This window comes from Sarcophilus harrisii, chromosome 3, assembly GCF_902635505.1.
Source record: "Sarcophilus harrisii chromosome 3, mSarHar1.11, whole genome shotgun sequence".
NCBI lineage: Eukaryota > Metazoa > Chordata > Mammalia > Dasyuromorphia > Dasyuridae > Sarcophilus > Sarcophilus harrisii.
In genome coordinates, this window is record NC_045428.1 from 204,266,378 (window position 1) to 204,283,965 (window position 17,588).

Consider the following 17,588-nt stretch of genomic DNA (forward strand, 5'->3'; position numbering starts at 1 on the left):
CATAAAGAAGAAAAAAAAAATGTTGCTGAATTCAGGGAAAAGATTCCAAAGCCTAGCATGGACGTGTATCTTCCTAGGGTAAAGAATAATGATCGTATTACCATACCTTGAATTATCTATAATAATATTCAATAGATGATATCAGATCTAAAGCTTAAAAAGGACTATAGAAATCCAACTATTCTCATTTTACAGATACAGAAACTGAGGCCCAGAAAGCAAGAAAGAATTGTCTATAGAGGCAGGATTTGAATCCTATTTCTCTTATTCCAGAGTATCTCTTCCTAATGTACCAAGTCACTTTTGTTCTAATGCTATGCTGTCTTAAGTAAACTGCTTAACCTGTGATTAGCTTCCTATATAACTTTATAGATGAACAATACTGTTCATCTTGTTGGATAGGATTTTCCCTAACTTTGTCAATAGTGCTCCTTTGCTAGAGCCTCTAATTTGGAAGATCAACATTCATCTAGGGATTATATGGAACAATCAGGCTGGTTAATACAAGGTCAGCAATCCTAAAAGTCTTAAAAGGATAATACCACTAGTATTCCTAACTTATTTTGCTTAAGAAAAAGAAAACTAATGGAAAAAAACTTTTGATTGTCTTAAAATAATCAACCTTCCTGAATAACATAAAGACTTTTTGACTCACTATATGAATACAACTAAACTTGTAGTTCATCATGTTATCTTATCAAAATTATTTTAAAATGAGAAATATCTGATATTTAGTTTATTACTACTATCAAATATTTATCAACATGGAAAATTATGCATGTAAATAATGTATTATTTATTTATATATAATTATATATATATATATATATATAATTATATATATATATATATATATGCATATATATGTAATTTATATGTTGCACACACACACACACACACACACACAACAGGGAGGAGGGGTAGGAGCAATACTTTACCTTGCATGGTACCGAGAGTGCCAAGAAGTACAGACATTGGACTGAGAGGAAATGGCCTCAGGATGGCTCTCTGTGAATTTGGTGGCATGCCAAGAATGAGGTCTACAGCCTACATCATTCCTCCTGGAAAAGAATAGGCAATAGTTTGAAACAAAAAGCTAATGTGGTTCAATTAAACTAGTCTTAAAATACTCAAAAGCTAATAATAAATTTCTCTAATTTACAAATTATTCAAGAACTTCAAAAAATAGCTGAATGACAAGATACTTATACTTAAAATATTAAATTTTTTCAACTTTATTTCATCATGAATTCATTTCATCATTTAAACTCTTAAGACATGAATTTAGCTGATTTTTTTCAGTACTTACTGAAAAGCAAATAAATCTATCTTCTTTGGGACAACTTTGTGGGTGTTCTTATGCTTTTCCCAGGGATAGAGTTGGGCTTGGTTATTTAGACAACCCAGTTACATAATTTTTATTTCAGTCTACATTTTAGCCAACTAGTTAAAAAAGGTTTATTTTCTTTAATATCTACAAGCAAGAATGTTTGAGAGGCAATTCCAAAATGCTATTTGCAAAAAGTACTTTAAAGAAGAGACCATGTCTTAATTACTTTTGTATTTCCCACAGTGTTTTCCAGTTTCTCAATGTATGGCTTTTGAATGAATGAATGAATATTTGTTGTTGATTATATATGATAACCTAAGTAGAAGGAGAAAATTCTGAGAATAATAAAACAGCAAACAAAACCTTGAGAAAAAGAAAGAGTGAAGAATGATCAAAATCATTTTCTTGCTTAATTTGACTTCCATGCAACAGAACCATCTCATGTTTGTGCCTGGAAAATTTTGTCTAAAAGAATTAAGCCAATGTTAAATATTCCATATAGAAAATTCCTGGTAATGCTTTAGCTACAAAAAGTAAGATAAATTTACCCAAGGATGGAGAGGTTCTGACCACAAGAACATATTATGTTTGACTTGTTCTATTTTCATGTTCTTCAACTGAGCATTATTCTAGAATTTCCTAAGTAATTAAGCAATTTAATGAATAGCCTGAAGCAACTTCACTCTGAAAAGTGATCACATTTTTGCACTTCTCCCTGTGGACAAATCAATCTTGTAGAAGCTCTGCCTGGCTGAATGAAAGGCAAAAGTTAAACTTTATCTAAATAAATAAGTTATGGAAAACAAATTATCCTTTTAATTTCTGAAGGATGTCAAGTAGGCTAACTATGATAGACATAAAAAAACGATTAAAAAGCAAGCACAGTAAGGATTAGTAAATCAGCAAATTAGAACATAATAGATGAAAGGAAGGAAAAGGTGAAGAGACATAGAAAAGGTAAAATAGTTTTTAAATTTATTTTCAATAGATTGGAGTAAATGAACATCCATCAAACATATCACTATGGATATAACACATAGAAGGAAAAAAAAAACCAAAACCAAATACTGTACCTCATAGAGCTTCTCAAAATCTTCATAAGAAAGTTTCTGGCCACATCAATGTCATTTTCAGATGGCATTTTCTCTGCTATAATATCCACCACCTCTTTCATCTTCCTAAGCAGCCAACCAATGAGGGAAATAAACTAAACTGAGTTGGAATTTGAGGCAAAAATGACTAGGGGAAAAAACCTCACATTTTGGTCAATGAGGCTTTGTCAAGAATATTCTTGGAAGGAAAGGGTACAAATGCTACATGCTAGAAGATAGGAATGGTCACGGAGGGACCCTTTGTGGAGTCCCCCTTTTCTTCTTGGAAATAGCCCCCCAAAACCAACTTCTATATGAAGCCTTTCCTGATTGCTATCCTAACCTCCCAACCCAGAAAACTATCTTGAATGGATCTTCTTTGTATTTAGATATTTGATGTGTAATATTTAATAGCATTTATATAATGCTTACTATGTGATAGGCACTGCACTAAGCACTTTACAATTATTATCTCAAGTACGATCCTTATAATGACTCTGAGAGCTAGATGCCATTATTAACCCCCATTAATATAAGCAGAGGTTAAGTCCTAAAACAACTAACAAAGTGTCTGAAATCAGATCTGAACCATTGACTGCAGATTGGTACTCTATCTACCACAATATCTAGCATCATACATATATATATGTATATATCTACCACAATATCTAGCATCTCATATATGTGTATACACACACACACACACACATATATATATACACTTGTGATTTCCCTTATTAGAAGGTGTGCTAATTTCAAGTAAGAATATTTCATTCTTTAGTTTTGTATCACCAGAGCCTAGAACCCTGAAAGACAGGTAGCAGGTATTTTAACCAAAAAAATGTGCATTGTGAGGTATTTGATTTAATCACTCCCCTTCCCAATGAGAAATTAGTAATAAACTTAGCAGAATGTAAGTCAAGTGCTAATGATAGGCTAACCAAAGGAACAATAAAAGGAGGAGGGGGAAAGGAAAGGAATCTCAGAAATCAAGCTCCTTGCTTTTCACATGAAGAGACTATTTCACAGAGATGACAACATCACTGAATTTGAACTATCACAGAAATAAGCATTAGAAGATGGATTTGAGCTGTGTCCCTCTCTTGCATTTATTTAGTATTTTCGTGTGGGTTAATTCATTTGCAGTAGAAACACTTTGTGAGGTAGGCAAAAAGGTATTATTAGCCTTGTTATTAACAGAGTAAACTGAGTTTCAGCTTACATGACTGGGTGAAGGTCACACACCTAATAAATAAAAGAGCTTGGATTAGAGCTCAGAACTCCTGACACTTCGTTTAAAGGATCACAGTTTGTTTAAAATTGGATGAAACAATTAAATCCAGCACAAATGAATAATGCTTAAAGTGTAGAGAAATTGTGACTTACTGGTATTTTCAATGGTAGGAAATATCTGAGGCAGAATTTGAACCCTGACTTCAAGTCCAATAACCTATTCACTATGTCTTTACTTTTTTTGATGTTCACCTATTGATGACCCTCTCATTTCTCAGATGAGCTAAAATTAGCTTTTCTACCTTCTTGATGTCCTTTTTTAACTCCCATGGAACTTCACTCTAGCATTTAGCACCTCTTCCTGTCTGATCTTCAATTTCTACTTCTCCAATGTCTCCCTCCCTTCATCTAGACATAGATGTACCTTATTTTTAAAATAAACAAAAAACTTTCACGTGACCCTACAAATGATCCTACCCAGCTACCATTTTCTCTTTTTTTTTTGCTAATCTTCTCAAAAAATATGCCTTAAAAATTACTGCACATCTATTTTTAGAAATGACTATGATGTCATTTAAAAGATGTCACTAAAATATTTGGAGGATTTTGTTTTGTTTGTTTGTTTGTAATGAAAACTTTTTTCCTTCAAAATGTTAGATTCATTTCGTTAAGTGCTACCCTTTGAATGTCATAAATTTAGGAATCTTAAAAAAAAAAAAAAAAAAAGCCCACAATGCTCAAAAGTACAAAGATCAAAATTGATACCTATCTTAGAACTGAGAACAGTCATTTATTATTTCTGCATTCACCTCAAAAACCACGATCCCTATTAATAAACTTTACAACAGATGTATTGACTGAAATATGATCTTCCCTATGGGAATCACACATATTTTATATTTTTCCACTCTTTAATAACATTTTATGTTACATCAAATCCCATCATCCATCTGGTTTGATAGAAAACTCTTTAAAAATACTAAACAAGGTACCATTGTTTAGTGACATAAGGACTAAAGTTGTAAAATGAAGGTTGAAGAAGCAGCAAGCTTTTTTTTAAAAGAATTTTTGGATGGGGAGAGGATGAGTGCAGTCTTCTAATACATGAAAGCTTGTTATATGAGAGACAGATCATAAGATAATGTCTCTGGGGACCTTGGAGGTGCTAGTCTACTCTCACTTCTTCCTTCTGCAGGTTATACAAGTAGGAAGCATCAGATGTGGGATTTGAATACAGATCCTCTGAATACAAAGCTTTTCTTTTGCTCGATTCCAGTGTGCCAGATAAAAGAACAGAAGAAATTAGGAGACAGATTTCAGCTCAATATGTGAAAAAAAAAAAATCTCTTTAACAACTAGAGCTCTCTGAGAGTTTTAATACACTGTTGGAAGAGTGAGTGGTATCTTGACAGAATTCATATATTGGTTGGACTAAATTGCCTCTGTGGTTCCTTCCTACCATGCATTTTTATGTTCTTCTATCAACTCTCAACATTTATCAAAACAAACAAAAAGCCTTGGATGCTGAATCTTAGACTAGCAACAGTAAAGTTCTCCCCTTACAATAAATCCAAAATAAAGTCATGTGAGATTTACTGATTTTGAGAATTTAAGTTTTGGGCTTTCACAGAGCAAATAACATCTGTGACATGAATACTAAAAATGGAATATATCATGTCCTAAAGGAGTTCCAGAGAACACCAGATTTACTTGTTTTCTTTAGAGCACAACTTGTCTGTGTGGTACTTTATGAAAAATAGAAAATATAACACCACTGGGAAAGTAGATTTCATGGTTGGTCTAAATTTTGGAAAACACAATGTCTATGTTGAACATAGACATTAAAACTAGGAACATGTCAGAAATAGACCTCTCTCTGCTACTCATATGATTCTTTAAGTTCTTAATGTTAATGACATACATACAGCTTACCCACCTATGATAAAATTTAAGCTAGAGGTAGAGAAGATGGCAGTAGTATAAAAATTTCCCATCATGTTCAAGTAAGGCCTCACTCACATGGTCTTTGTTCAGCACCTTAATTAACAGTCTTGATGATGACATTTTACCTATATGTTTGTCTACTGGTCTTTGAATTTTAAATTCTGGCAAGAGATCATTTAGTATGATATAAAGAGAAGATCAATAAATCAGAAAATCAAAGGGTCCTTTGAAAGGGATTTCAGGAATCATCTGGTTCAAATATGTCATTAATAAGAAGGCATGTAGCCTCTGTCCAAAGCTCTCCAGTGAAGAGGAAACTCTTCCCAATCCAGCTCATTCCAGGCTCAGCTCTAAACTGGAAGACCAAATTTCCTCATATGAATACCAAAATCTGCCTATTATAACTTCTAATTTTATCTTCTGGGACCATGCACAGGACCATAGCTAATCTAAAAGGAAAAAGTCTCAGAAACCACCTGTCCTAAACCCTTCATTTTACAGGTAAGGAAACTATGGCCAAGGAGGTTAAATAATTTATCTAAAATTAGGCATAAGTTAGTAGCAGAGGAAGGTCCTGAAATCCAGGACCTTTGAATTCATCTCTAGTATTCTTTCTGTGTCACCAGGCTGCCACCAAGGTCTAACTTCTCTCATAGATTACCAATCTGAAAACAGGTATTTCTTTCTGAAGGCTAAAAATTCCCCGTTGCTTCAATAACTATTCTTATGACATGGTCTCCAGTCTTCTCAGAACACTGCATATCCAGTTGTGGACATGCTCTGACTTAAGAAGGTCATCACTTCCTCTCCAAATGCATTCAATGTTAATAGTTGTACCCAACCCTTCAAGACCCCATTTGGGGTTTTCTTGGCAGGGATACTGGAGAGGTCTGCCATTTCCTTCTCCAGTTCATTGTACAGATGAGGCAACTGAGGCAGACAGGTTGTGATTTTGCCCAGGATAACACAGCTCGACTCTGAGGCTGACTTGAACTTAGCTATTCCTAACTCAGCAACTCTATCCTTGCCACCTAGCTTCCCCATATATAGGATAAAAGTAATTTTTAAAAAATTTTCTACTATTCCTACTAGTTTAATAACTAGCATGTCTTTTTATTCTTTTAAGAAGATAATATTACATTGGTTTTTAGCTGGAAAAGGAATATGTCATATCTACTTCATGCATTGGCCTAGTATTGTATTATTTCTGGGTCCCATGTACTGTCTTGTAGGGAATTTCTAAAAATGACTCTCTCTGAGGTACATAAAGTCAAAAGTAGTTTTCTTTTAAGGGGGTGCATCTATAAGCAGAGAATGGGATAAATACAATGTATAAAGGACATAAGCAATAACTCAGAATGGATAGATAACAAATACATGAAAGGGAGAAGAAACTTTTTCTTAAAAAATAAAATAGAAGCAAAATAAGATTCAAATAACTATACAGTCTTTTTCACCATTATCCATTGTCATCAGAGGGCTTAGGTTCAAATACTTGGCTGATCTTGGCCAAGTCATACTTATTTACACTGAATTTCAGTTTTCTCATTTATAAAATTAGAGGATTGGACCAAATGGCCTCGTGATCTATGTAAACCCTAATCTGAACAATTACCATTCATCTAGTTTCGTCAAGAGCAGGTCACGTCAGGTCAGACTAATCTGATTTATTTACAAGCATTTCTGTGGGCTTCTGCTTCCTTACTTGGGAAATGACAAGATTGTAGGTCATGTAATTGCTCAGATGGTGAGGTTAATGCTCCCCCCCCCCAATAAGGATAACCTTAAAATCTCAAAAGAAGGAAATATAGATCCCAAAGAAACAATAACTAAGTGAGAGCACAAGGTTCTGTAAATTTCTTTCTTTCTTTCTTTTTTTTTAAGGCAGCATTATATAGAGGATTTAAAGCAGGACTTGCAATCAGAAAGAACTAAATTCAAGTCCCACCCTCAGGATGCTTACTAGTTGTATGATCTGGGTCTGTTTCTTTATATGTAAAGTAAGGTCTCAATGAGTTCTAAGGTCCCTTCCAATTCTGAATCCAAGACTTAAGATTCTATAACCTATTGGTTGAGTTTGATTAATTCTTTTTCTTCAGTTATAAGGTAAACCTCTCCAGACAGGGGACAGATATAGCCAGAAATGATTAGCATTAAAAATATCAATAAAGCAGAAACTAGGCATTGATCCATACTTAACACCGTACACCAAGATAAGGTCAAAATGGGTTCATGACCTAGGCATAAAGAATGAAATTATTAATAAATTAGAGGAACACAGGATAGTTTACCTCTCAGACCTGTGGAAGGGGAAGGTCTTTATGACCAAAGCAGAACTAGAGATCATTACTGATCACAAAATAGAAAATTTCGATTATACCAAACTGAAAAGTTTTTGTACAAACAAAACTAATGCAGACAAGATTAGAAGGGAAGCAATAAACTGGGAAAATATTTTTACAGTCAAAGGTTCTGATAAAGGCCTCATTTCCAAAATATATAGAGAATTAACTCTAATTTATAAAAAATCAAGCCATTCTCCAATTGAAAAATGGTCAAAGGATATGAACAGACAATTCTCAGATGAAGAAATTGAAACTATTTCTAGTCATATGAAAAGATGCTCCAAGTCATTATTAATCAGAGAAATGCAAATTAAGACAACTCTAAGATACCACTACACACCTGTCAGATTGGCTAAGATGACAGGAAAAAATAATGATGATTGTTGGAGGGGATGCGGGAAAACTGGGACATTGATGCATTGTTGGTGGAGTTGTGAACGAATCCAACCATTTTGGAGAGTAGTTTGGAACTATGCTCAAAAAGTTATCAAACTGTGCATACCCTTTGATCCAGCAGTGTTACTACTGGGATTATATCCCAAAGAGATTATAAAGAAGGGAAAGGGACCTGTATGTGCACGAATGTTTGTGGCAGCCCTTTTTGTAGTGGCTAGAAACTGGAAACTGAATGGATGTCCATCAGTTGGAGAATGGCTGAATAAATTGTGGTATATGAATATTATGGAATATTACTGTTCTGTAAGAAATGACCAACAGGATGATTTCAGAAAGGCCTGGAGAGACTTACACGAACTGATGCTGAGTGAAATGAGCAGGACCAGGAGATCATTATATACTTCAACAACAATACTATATGATGACCAGTTCTGATGGACCAGGCCATCCTCAGCAACGAGATCAACCAAATCATTTCTAATGGAGCAGTAATGAACTGAACTAGCTATGCCCAGAAAAAGAACTCTGGGAGATGACTAAAAACCATTACATTGAATTCCCAATCCCTATATTTATGCACACCTGCATTTTTGATTTCCTTCACAAGCTAATTGTACAATATTTCAGAGTCTGATTCTTTTTGTACAGCAAAATAACGTTTTGGTCATGTATACTTATTGTGTATCTAATTTATATTTTAATATATTTAACATCTACTGGTCATCCTGCCATCTAGGGGAGGGGGGGGGGGGGTAAGAGGTGAAAAATTGGAACAAGAGGTTTGGCAATTGTTAATGCTGTAAAGTTACCCATGCATATATCCTGTAAATAAAAGGCTATTAAAAAAAAAAAAAGGAAATAATCTTTAAGATCAAAAAAAAAAAAAAATATATATATATATATCAATAAAGCTTTTTTCTTTTAAATAAGAGTTATATGTTTTAGTCTGATTTTGTCTGTGCAGCATGGAAATATGTTTGGAAAAACTGCACGTTTAATCTATGTTGGATTGCTTGCTGTCTTGGGGGGAAGGGGGAAAAGGAAGAAGAATTTGGAGTACAAGGTTTTACAGGGGTGAATATTTAAGATTGTCTTTGCATGTGATTGGAAAAAATACTATTGAAATTTTAAAATGAGAAAAAAAAAAGAATTAAACTGATCTGGCATTAACTTTTAGGTTCACAAGGAGGCAGAAGATTTCATGGGAGTCTGCAAACTTGGATGGAAAAAAAATTTTACATAGTCACTTCCATATACTTGTTTTCCTTTGTATACTTCTATATATTTTCATATACATTTTAAAGCATTTTTTTTTAACTGAGAAGGATTTCACCAAATTGCCAAAGAGGTCCATGACACAAAAAAGATCTCTCAGATGTTGTATGCTACATTTATCATTATCATTTCATTATAATTCAATGTCACAGAATTAAGAATGGGATTTAAACCTGTGCTTCCAAATAAAGCCCTTCTCCCAACGAACCATGTCACCTCTCAAAACAAAGTGAAAGCCAAGATAAATATCAAACTAGGGGCTTCACACACATAACATGGTTCTCTATCACTGGATGAGTTTATTTTGAAGGCCATCTTTATTTTTTTTTTTTTTAAAGCAGAACTGGGGAGCATTTAAGGGAGCAAAGAAAATAAAATAAAATAAAAAGATTTATAACAGCCATTGCTGAAACTGGGACAGGAAGAGAACAGACAAAAAAAGTCAGGAAGAGACAAAAGAAATGTGCTAGATCAGTCAAGACCATGTGAGATTAGATAGCATATAGTTTACTTAATCAGCCCAGTTTCATGACTTCCAGGAGTTTAAGAATATGAGTAGAGATGATGGGTAGTAAGAGTTGTAGAGATTGTGGACCTCAAAGGTAAGAATGGTACCTGGTTAAGAAGTTGGGGAAAAGAGGGGAAAAAAAGTACAACTGCAATGGCTAATCATAGGATATGGATACCGAAATGATGCAAATTCACCTAGGAAAGGGGTTAAAATCTTGGGAAAATAGAGAAAGACCAAGTGACCATAGGTTAGAATGAGGATATTAATCAGATTCAAGAGGAGTGAGTTATGGTAGAGTTGGTCCACAAGGAAACATGTTTAAAGACAGAAATTTCACTTTTTAAGCTTTTGACAAAAAAGCAATTTTGAAGGTTAATTTACAAAATATGAGCGTTACAGAGTCTGAGAAGCAGAGAAATCAAGATATTAGAAGGGGCATCAATTGTGATCTTAAGGCTGCATGGCTATAAGCACACTCTTTGGATCAGTTAAATGCTAGTGTCCCATTCTCTATTCAGGTTAAATCAAACCTTGACAACCCTGTTCAATTCTGGGAGCCATATTTGAAGACAAACAATAAATATTCCAATAAATCCAAATTTTATCTCCATAATCCATTTCCTTTCCCTCTAACCATAGAATTATGAAAGAATTGTATTCGTGGCATATGAAGTTCTACTAGAGAAAGTAAAGACGTTTTTGATTGAAGAAAAAAAGATTATTATTTTACTAAAATATGTAAACAGTTGTGATTCAGAAGAATTATTTATATTCTTCTTGCTCTAAATGTGTTGAACCAGACAATAGGTTCAGGTTAGAGAAAGACAAATATAGATTCACTAAAAGAAAAAAAAAACTTCCAAGAAATTAAAGCTTTAAAAAATTAATGGGTTTTAATTCAATTAATTCCTCTTTGCTCAAATTCTTCAATCACAAGTTAGGCGACTATTTCATAGAATATTGTAAATTGATGTTTTTGACAAAGACTAACCTAGAAAATGTTAAGGCTACTACTAACTCAGAGCTTTATGATTTTATGAATATTTTATTTATTGTAAGATAAACATCAACAATCCATATCTCAAATTAGACAAGGCCATAGAAGTACAAAGTTGGTCTTTTGGATCCTTTTACTTATATATCTTTTCTCATTTACTCCTAATTTCTCTCCTAAGATATCAATTGTTCAGCGGTTATATGAAGCCTTTCCCTGTTGAAATCTTATTCATGTCTAGCCTATACTGAAATACACCTTCATCTGCTACCTTTCTCTCAAAAATCAAATTCTGCATATTCAATATTGCTTATTTCTATTAGTTGTTAAAATAATTCATTCTAAAAGTACAAATAGGGTAAGTTATTGAGACAAACTTAAATGCAATGTCAAAATAATTTACTTCAAGGGCAGCTAGATGGCACAGTGTTCAGAGCACCAGCACTCGAGACCCGAGTTCAAATCTGGTCTCCAGACAGTTAACACTCTCTAGTTGTGTGATCCTCTCAACTGACTAAATTCTGGCTCTGTCAATCTCCCGAACTGACTTGCTTCACTGACTCGTTGCTGAGGCTCCAAGAGCTTCTTTATATATGATCTCTTCAAGGTATGAACCCAAAGGTTGACTCCTCCTCTGAGAGAGTGGGATTGTGGGAGGTGGAACTTGTGAACTTTAATGTGTGAACTCTCAAAGGTGTAAACTTAAGTATTGTTTCTATCAATTCCAGTGAGTTCTGGCTCACAACAGTAGCTAACTTTATTTTGCAAAAACTATAAACTCCATATTCACAAAGTGGTGTAAGCATAAAATAATGAATAATGACTATGAAAAGTGAAAATCTCTTTGTGAGAATTCAGGCCAATCATTTCATTTCTTTGGACTCCAGTTTAATGAAGGTATTGGACTCGTTAAAGAGCTCTCTTTTTCCAATAGTTTTTCCCCCCTCTAAAAATATGTAAAGATAGTTTTCAACATTCATTTTTTAAACTTTTAAAGGTATTTTACTTTTCCAAATACATGCAAAGATAGTTTTCTTCTTTATTCACTTTACCAAAACCTTGTGTTATAAATTTTTCTCTTTCCTCTTCCCTCCCCATTTCCCAAAAAAGCAAACAATATGATATAGGTTGAATATGTGCAATTATCTATACTTTCTTGGTTACATACATGCCTTAATAGGAGGTTAAAAATTACTCAGTAGCAAAAAGACTAGCTACTATGTGACAGATTTTGTTAAGTGCAGAGCAAGGATTTTAAAATAGGCAATTAACCCAATAAATGTTTAATAACCAATATGGGGAAAATATTTGTAGTGAAAATATGGCAACCACAAATGACAGTATTTTTATAGATCTAAATATATAAATTTAGCAAGAAAGCCATATTTTTAAACTTTCGTTTCAACTTAAAATTACTAGCATCAAAAAGCAGATGATCCATTACTATAATCATTAAAAACACAACCTTGTAAAGTTGTCTACTTTCTCAAATGTTTATGAGGTTCAGCAGACAGGTTAAGAAATCAGGTTTAACAAGCTGATTTCAGAAAGGCCTAAAGAGACATGAACTGATGCTAAGTGAAGTGAATAGAACCAGGGAGAAGACTGTACACAGCAACAACAAGATTATGTGCTGATCAACTGTGATGAACATGGCTCTTTTCAACAATGAAGTGATTTAGGGCGATTCCAATAGATTTGTGATGGAGAGAGCCATCCACATCCAGAGAGAGGACTGTCGGAACTGAATGTAGATCACAACAGTACTTTCACCTCTTTTGTTGTTGGCTTACTTCTTTTTCTCTCCTCTTTTTTTTCTTTTTTGATCTGATTTTTCTTGTGCAGCATGATAAATATGAAAATGTGTTTAGAAGAATTGCACATTTAACCTATATTGAATTAGTAGCTGTCTAGGGGAGGGGGGAGGGGGGAAGAAGGGAGAAAAATATGTTATACAAGGTTTTACAAGGGTGAATGTTGAAAACTACTTTTGTGTGTATGTGTGTATATATATATATATATATATATATATATATGTAATTTATTTAATAGCCTTTTATTTATAGGTTATATGCATGGGTAACTTTACAGCATTAACAATTGCCAAACCTCTTGTTCCAATTTTTCACCTCTTACCCCCCACCCCCTCCCCCAGATGGCAGGATGACCAGTAGATGTTAAATACATTAAAATACAAATTAGATACACAATAAGTATACATGACCAAAACGTTATTTTGCTGTTTTGTATATATTTTTTTTAAAATAAAAAGCTATTATTTTTAAAAAGGAAAAAAGAAATCAGGCTGAAGATAGGGAAAAAAAGAAAGAAGAAACCCAAATCCTAAAAAGTAGCACTGAGGTTAATCATTGGTTGGTTTTTTTTTTTTTTAAAGCAATTTAAAATGTCGATCTTCGATTCTCCAATTATATCTCACCCAGCAGGAGCCTTAGCTCTTTGTTCTAATCCTCCTTTGTTCGAAGAAGGTCACCTAAGAAAAAAAGCTTTTGAACCTAGCTGAATCAGGTCCCGTAAAATGATGATGAGTTGAGAATACATCTAGTAAGAAAAAATTCAAAAAAAAAAAAAAAGGTTCTGGTCCTGCCAGAGTGCCAGAGGGAATCAAGACTTAAAGAGATGAAAAAGGATCTTTAGATATTTCTTACCTAACAAGCACATCTTTCCAAGTACTATTGCCCAAGGCATACAGATTTTAGTAGTCTATTCATAAAATGGTAGCAACTAAATCTAAAAAAATAGAGTAAAACAGTAGTTTTATAGGAGAGTATTGTGGAAAATTTAGAACAAAATGCAAACTATTTTCTTAAGAGGAAAAAGGAATGAATTGATTACAAATTGTTTCTTTAATGACAGGAAAGCAAATTTGGAATTAGAACAAAAATTTATTTGTCTGTATAATAATCCTGCTATCTTGAGACAAAAAACTTCATGTGAATTTTATTTATGCATAGTAATATGAAAATATACTACCATTTTACAGTTAATATGCTACCAAAATTCAGAGGACCATGACATCAAGGATATGCATGACATACAAGTGAATTAGATTTAAGGGAGGGAGGGCTGTGCAAGGTCACCTGCCTCACTTTCTCTCCAGAGCCATCTGGGTCCACTGGCAAGATACAGAGCAGGACAACTGAAAATGGCCCTGGATGAAACTAAAATTACTTGTATAAAGGCAGCAAAAGAAGTGATTAATTCACGAACTGGAAAATCAATTTCTATTTTAACAAAGAAAATGTCAATTATTGGGGGAGTGTCTTCTAAGGAGCTCTATTCTAAGGAATCTATGGTGATTCAATGGAATCACAAGATCATTGTAACTTTGTAGCTATAAAGCAGGTTTATATTCTTTTGATAGCTCTGTGACAAGAGTAATGTAACTTTATCCTTATTTTATAAATGAGAAAAGTTGGTTTTTTGGTTTGTTTTTTTTTAACGACAGGTTCTAAATGTCAGAATTTGGGGCCTAAATCTAGGAATTTAATTTTTAAATCTTTACCATTATCTTTCTAATGAGCAAATTAGTTTTATTTGGTTTAAATTTCTAGTATCAACTGCAAATATTTATTTGTAATTCAATTGAACATTTTCATCATATTTATAGACCATATCATATATCATATATATCATAGACCATATCACTTCCCAAATACAGATACCTTGTTTCCTTTAATTTTTGTGCTTCCTGTGAGAACTGAATGAAGGCTTAGTTTCCAAAGAGTTATGAAACTAAAATCAGAAAAATGAAACTGAAACCTTAGAAATAGAGGCTAATTTCGAATGGAGGGAAAATCAAAGGTGAGGATTTACTCACAAGTGGAAGGGAAGGTGTAATTAGGGAGTGGGTGGAAGAGGGGAGAATAGTGATGTAAAAGTGGAGACTCATTGTGGGAATTAAACTCTTCAGATAAGATGAAACCTTTGTAGTACTCAGCCACTAGAGAATCAGAGGAAGGACTGAACTGGTGACAGCCAAGGGAAGATGAAATGATGTAATCAGATATGGAGTTTCACACACATCTGAAGTGATTAAACAGTCCCTATAGGCTATGACTATGGTACTCAATCATTGGGGAATGCGAGGAAGGACTTGGTAATTGGTATAAAAAAGACATGTATATTGATTCCAAAAGTGCCTATTTTATAGGACACCTACTACATTTGTGTAATTAAAGACCTAAATTCATCCCTCCCCCAAGTCCAATGGAGTTATTTCTCACACATTCCTAAGGAATCTAGGACAATGTTCTTTAATATTATAGGGTTTTAATAAATATTACTTAAATGAATGTCAGTAAATAAGTTTTCATGAAATGTTGAATGTAAATACAATAATTTATAAAAATGCATAATCAACCCTTATCAAAATTGTAGTGCTATTTACTGCTTTCTCTAATCAAGGATATTTATTTTAAACCAAAAAATGATTCCCTTTACTAAGAATTACAAATGGAACCTGTTTCAGAATTGAAAATGATTCTTTCCTGCTTTGAATCTCATTCAGTTGGATTTAATTTCACAAATGATCTTTCTGTAAACTAGATTATTTTGTGTGCGAAATTATAAATGAGATGATTATCACATTAATATTAGTTATTATATCAATTTTATTTGTTTGAAATCATCAATGAAATAGTATGGTATCAAGCAAAAAATACATTACTGAAAGTCAGCTAACTTGATTTTAGACCTGGTCCTACAATTAGCTAATTGTATCATCTTGGACAAACTGTATGAGATTTGGGAGGAGGGGTAGGGGAAACTCAATTTCTTTATCTGTAAAATGAGAAATTTGTATCAAAGTACACCTAACATATCTTTTATATATGAAAATATGTTTCTATCTTAAGTACCTGATGATAATATTTGATCTCACACAGACCCATACTCCTATGGTTTTTATTCATGGTATTTATTTTTTATTAACTTATTCAAATGACTCCTAGTGGTTGCCCTACACTTTTTTTTTTGTTTTTGCTTATCAAGATTTTATAAATCTCTTATTCTCAAGATGACCTTGTCTCAATTTTTAAAAGGCCAAGGACATCAATTATGAACTCTAAACCCTTTCTTTCTCATCTCTAATGTTTTTTTTCATCTTTATTCATTCTTGTTTCTTTCCTTTCTTATGCACTAGAAACTTGCACAGTCTATCATTCCCTAATTCATTTTCAATCTCCACTTTTGTTCATTCCTTCCCCTTTTCCTATAAATATGTTTTATCCAGTCTAACCTATATTAAAATTAAAATCTCTTTACCCAATATAATTCTGTGAAATTCTGTCCTCTACATGAACTCCCTCCCCTCCTTTTCCTCACTATGACTCACTTATGACTTTAAACCCCCTTAAAATAGTGTTCCATTTTCACTTTCCTGGTTTTGTTTTTGATTTGCCAAATTTAGTGAATTTTTTCCATCCTTCTTGACCTCCCTAAAATATTTAATGCTATTATTATCCCCTTCTTTTTGCTATTTCTTCTCTACTGGATTACCTTTCTAACTGTTCTTCCCTATCCTTCACTGACTTCTTACCTTATAACCTCCTGCTGGATTACTGTAACAGCTTGCTTGCGGGTCTGCCTCTTCAGGTCTCTCAAAATGATTTTCCTCTTGTGATGGTCTGATCATATCACTCTCCCTACCCCCACCCCATAATTCCAGTGGCCTAGCCCTTCCTACCCTCCAGGGAGGCATTTATATTGGCACTGTTTGGCATCCAAAACTCTTCATAACCTAGCTTCCCTGCTACCGTGTGCAGGCTTCTTACATTTTATTACCCACTATATGTGCTTCAACCTAGTGACAGTAGTCTCCTGGCTGTTCTTCAAACAAGACACTTCATGTTTCAGTTTCAGGTTTACTTTCTTTTCTATCCCTAGTACTTGGAGTGCTCTCCCTCCTTAAGTCTATCTTCTGACTACCTTTTCCTCAATTATGTGTGTGTGTGTGTGTGTGTGTGTGTGTAGATACAGACAAAGAGATAGGTAGATTAGACAGATAAGACAGATAACAGATAAAGAGATAGTGAGATAGACAAGCAGGCACACTGACAGGCAGACTAGACAGACAGACATAAACAGAAAGATTAGATAGCTAGATAGAAAGTTAGAAACAGATAGGCAGACAGACAAATAGAAAAATTAGAATAGATTAAATACAGAGATAGACAGACACACTGGCAGATTAGATAGACATAGGCAGACAGAAAGACAGATTAGATAGATAGATATACAGACAGACAGACAGACAATTTAGATCAGGGGTCCTCAAACTTCGGCCCGCAGGCCAGATGTAGCAGCTGAGGACGATTATCCCCCTCACCCAGGGCTATGAAGTTTCTTTATTTAAAGGCCCACAAAACAAAGTTTTTGTTTTTACTATAGTCCGGCCCTCCAACAGTCTGAGGGACAGTGAACTGGCCCCCTATTTTAAAAGTTTGAGGAC

At 33.8% G+C, this 17,588-nt stretch overlaps 1 protein-coding gene across 4 annotated transcripts in view; it reads right to left on the reverse strand.

Annotated features, from left to right (window-relative positions):
• Nucleotides 1-17,588, reverse strand: part of SHROOM2 (shroom family member 2) — a 226,178-nt gene that overhangs the window by 84,276 nt on the left and 124,314 nt on the right. For 2 of the 4 annotated variants that reach the window (XM_012546104.3, XM_023500341.2), the window contains exon 3: nucleotides 939-1,061. In XM_012546104.3, the coding sequence (XP_012401558.1) occupies nucleotides 939-1,061 (123 nt within the window). Of the gene's footprint in view, nucleotides 1-938; nucleotides 1,062-2,403; nucleotides 2,603-17,588 lie in introns of those variants that run through there. The other 2 variants (XM_031959011.1, XM_031959012.1) reach the window with 2 other exon arrangements.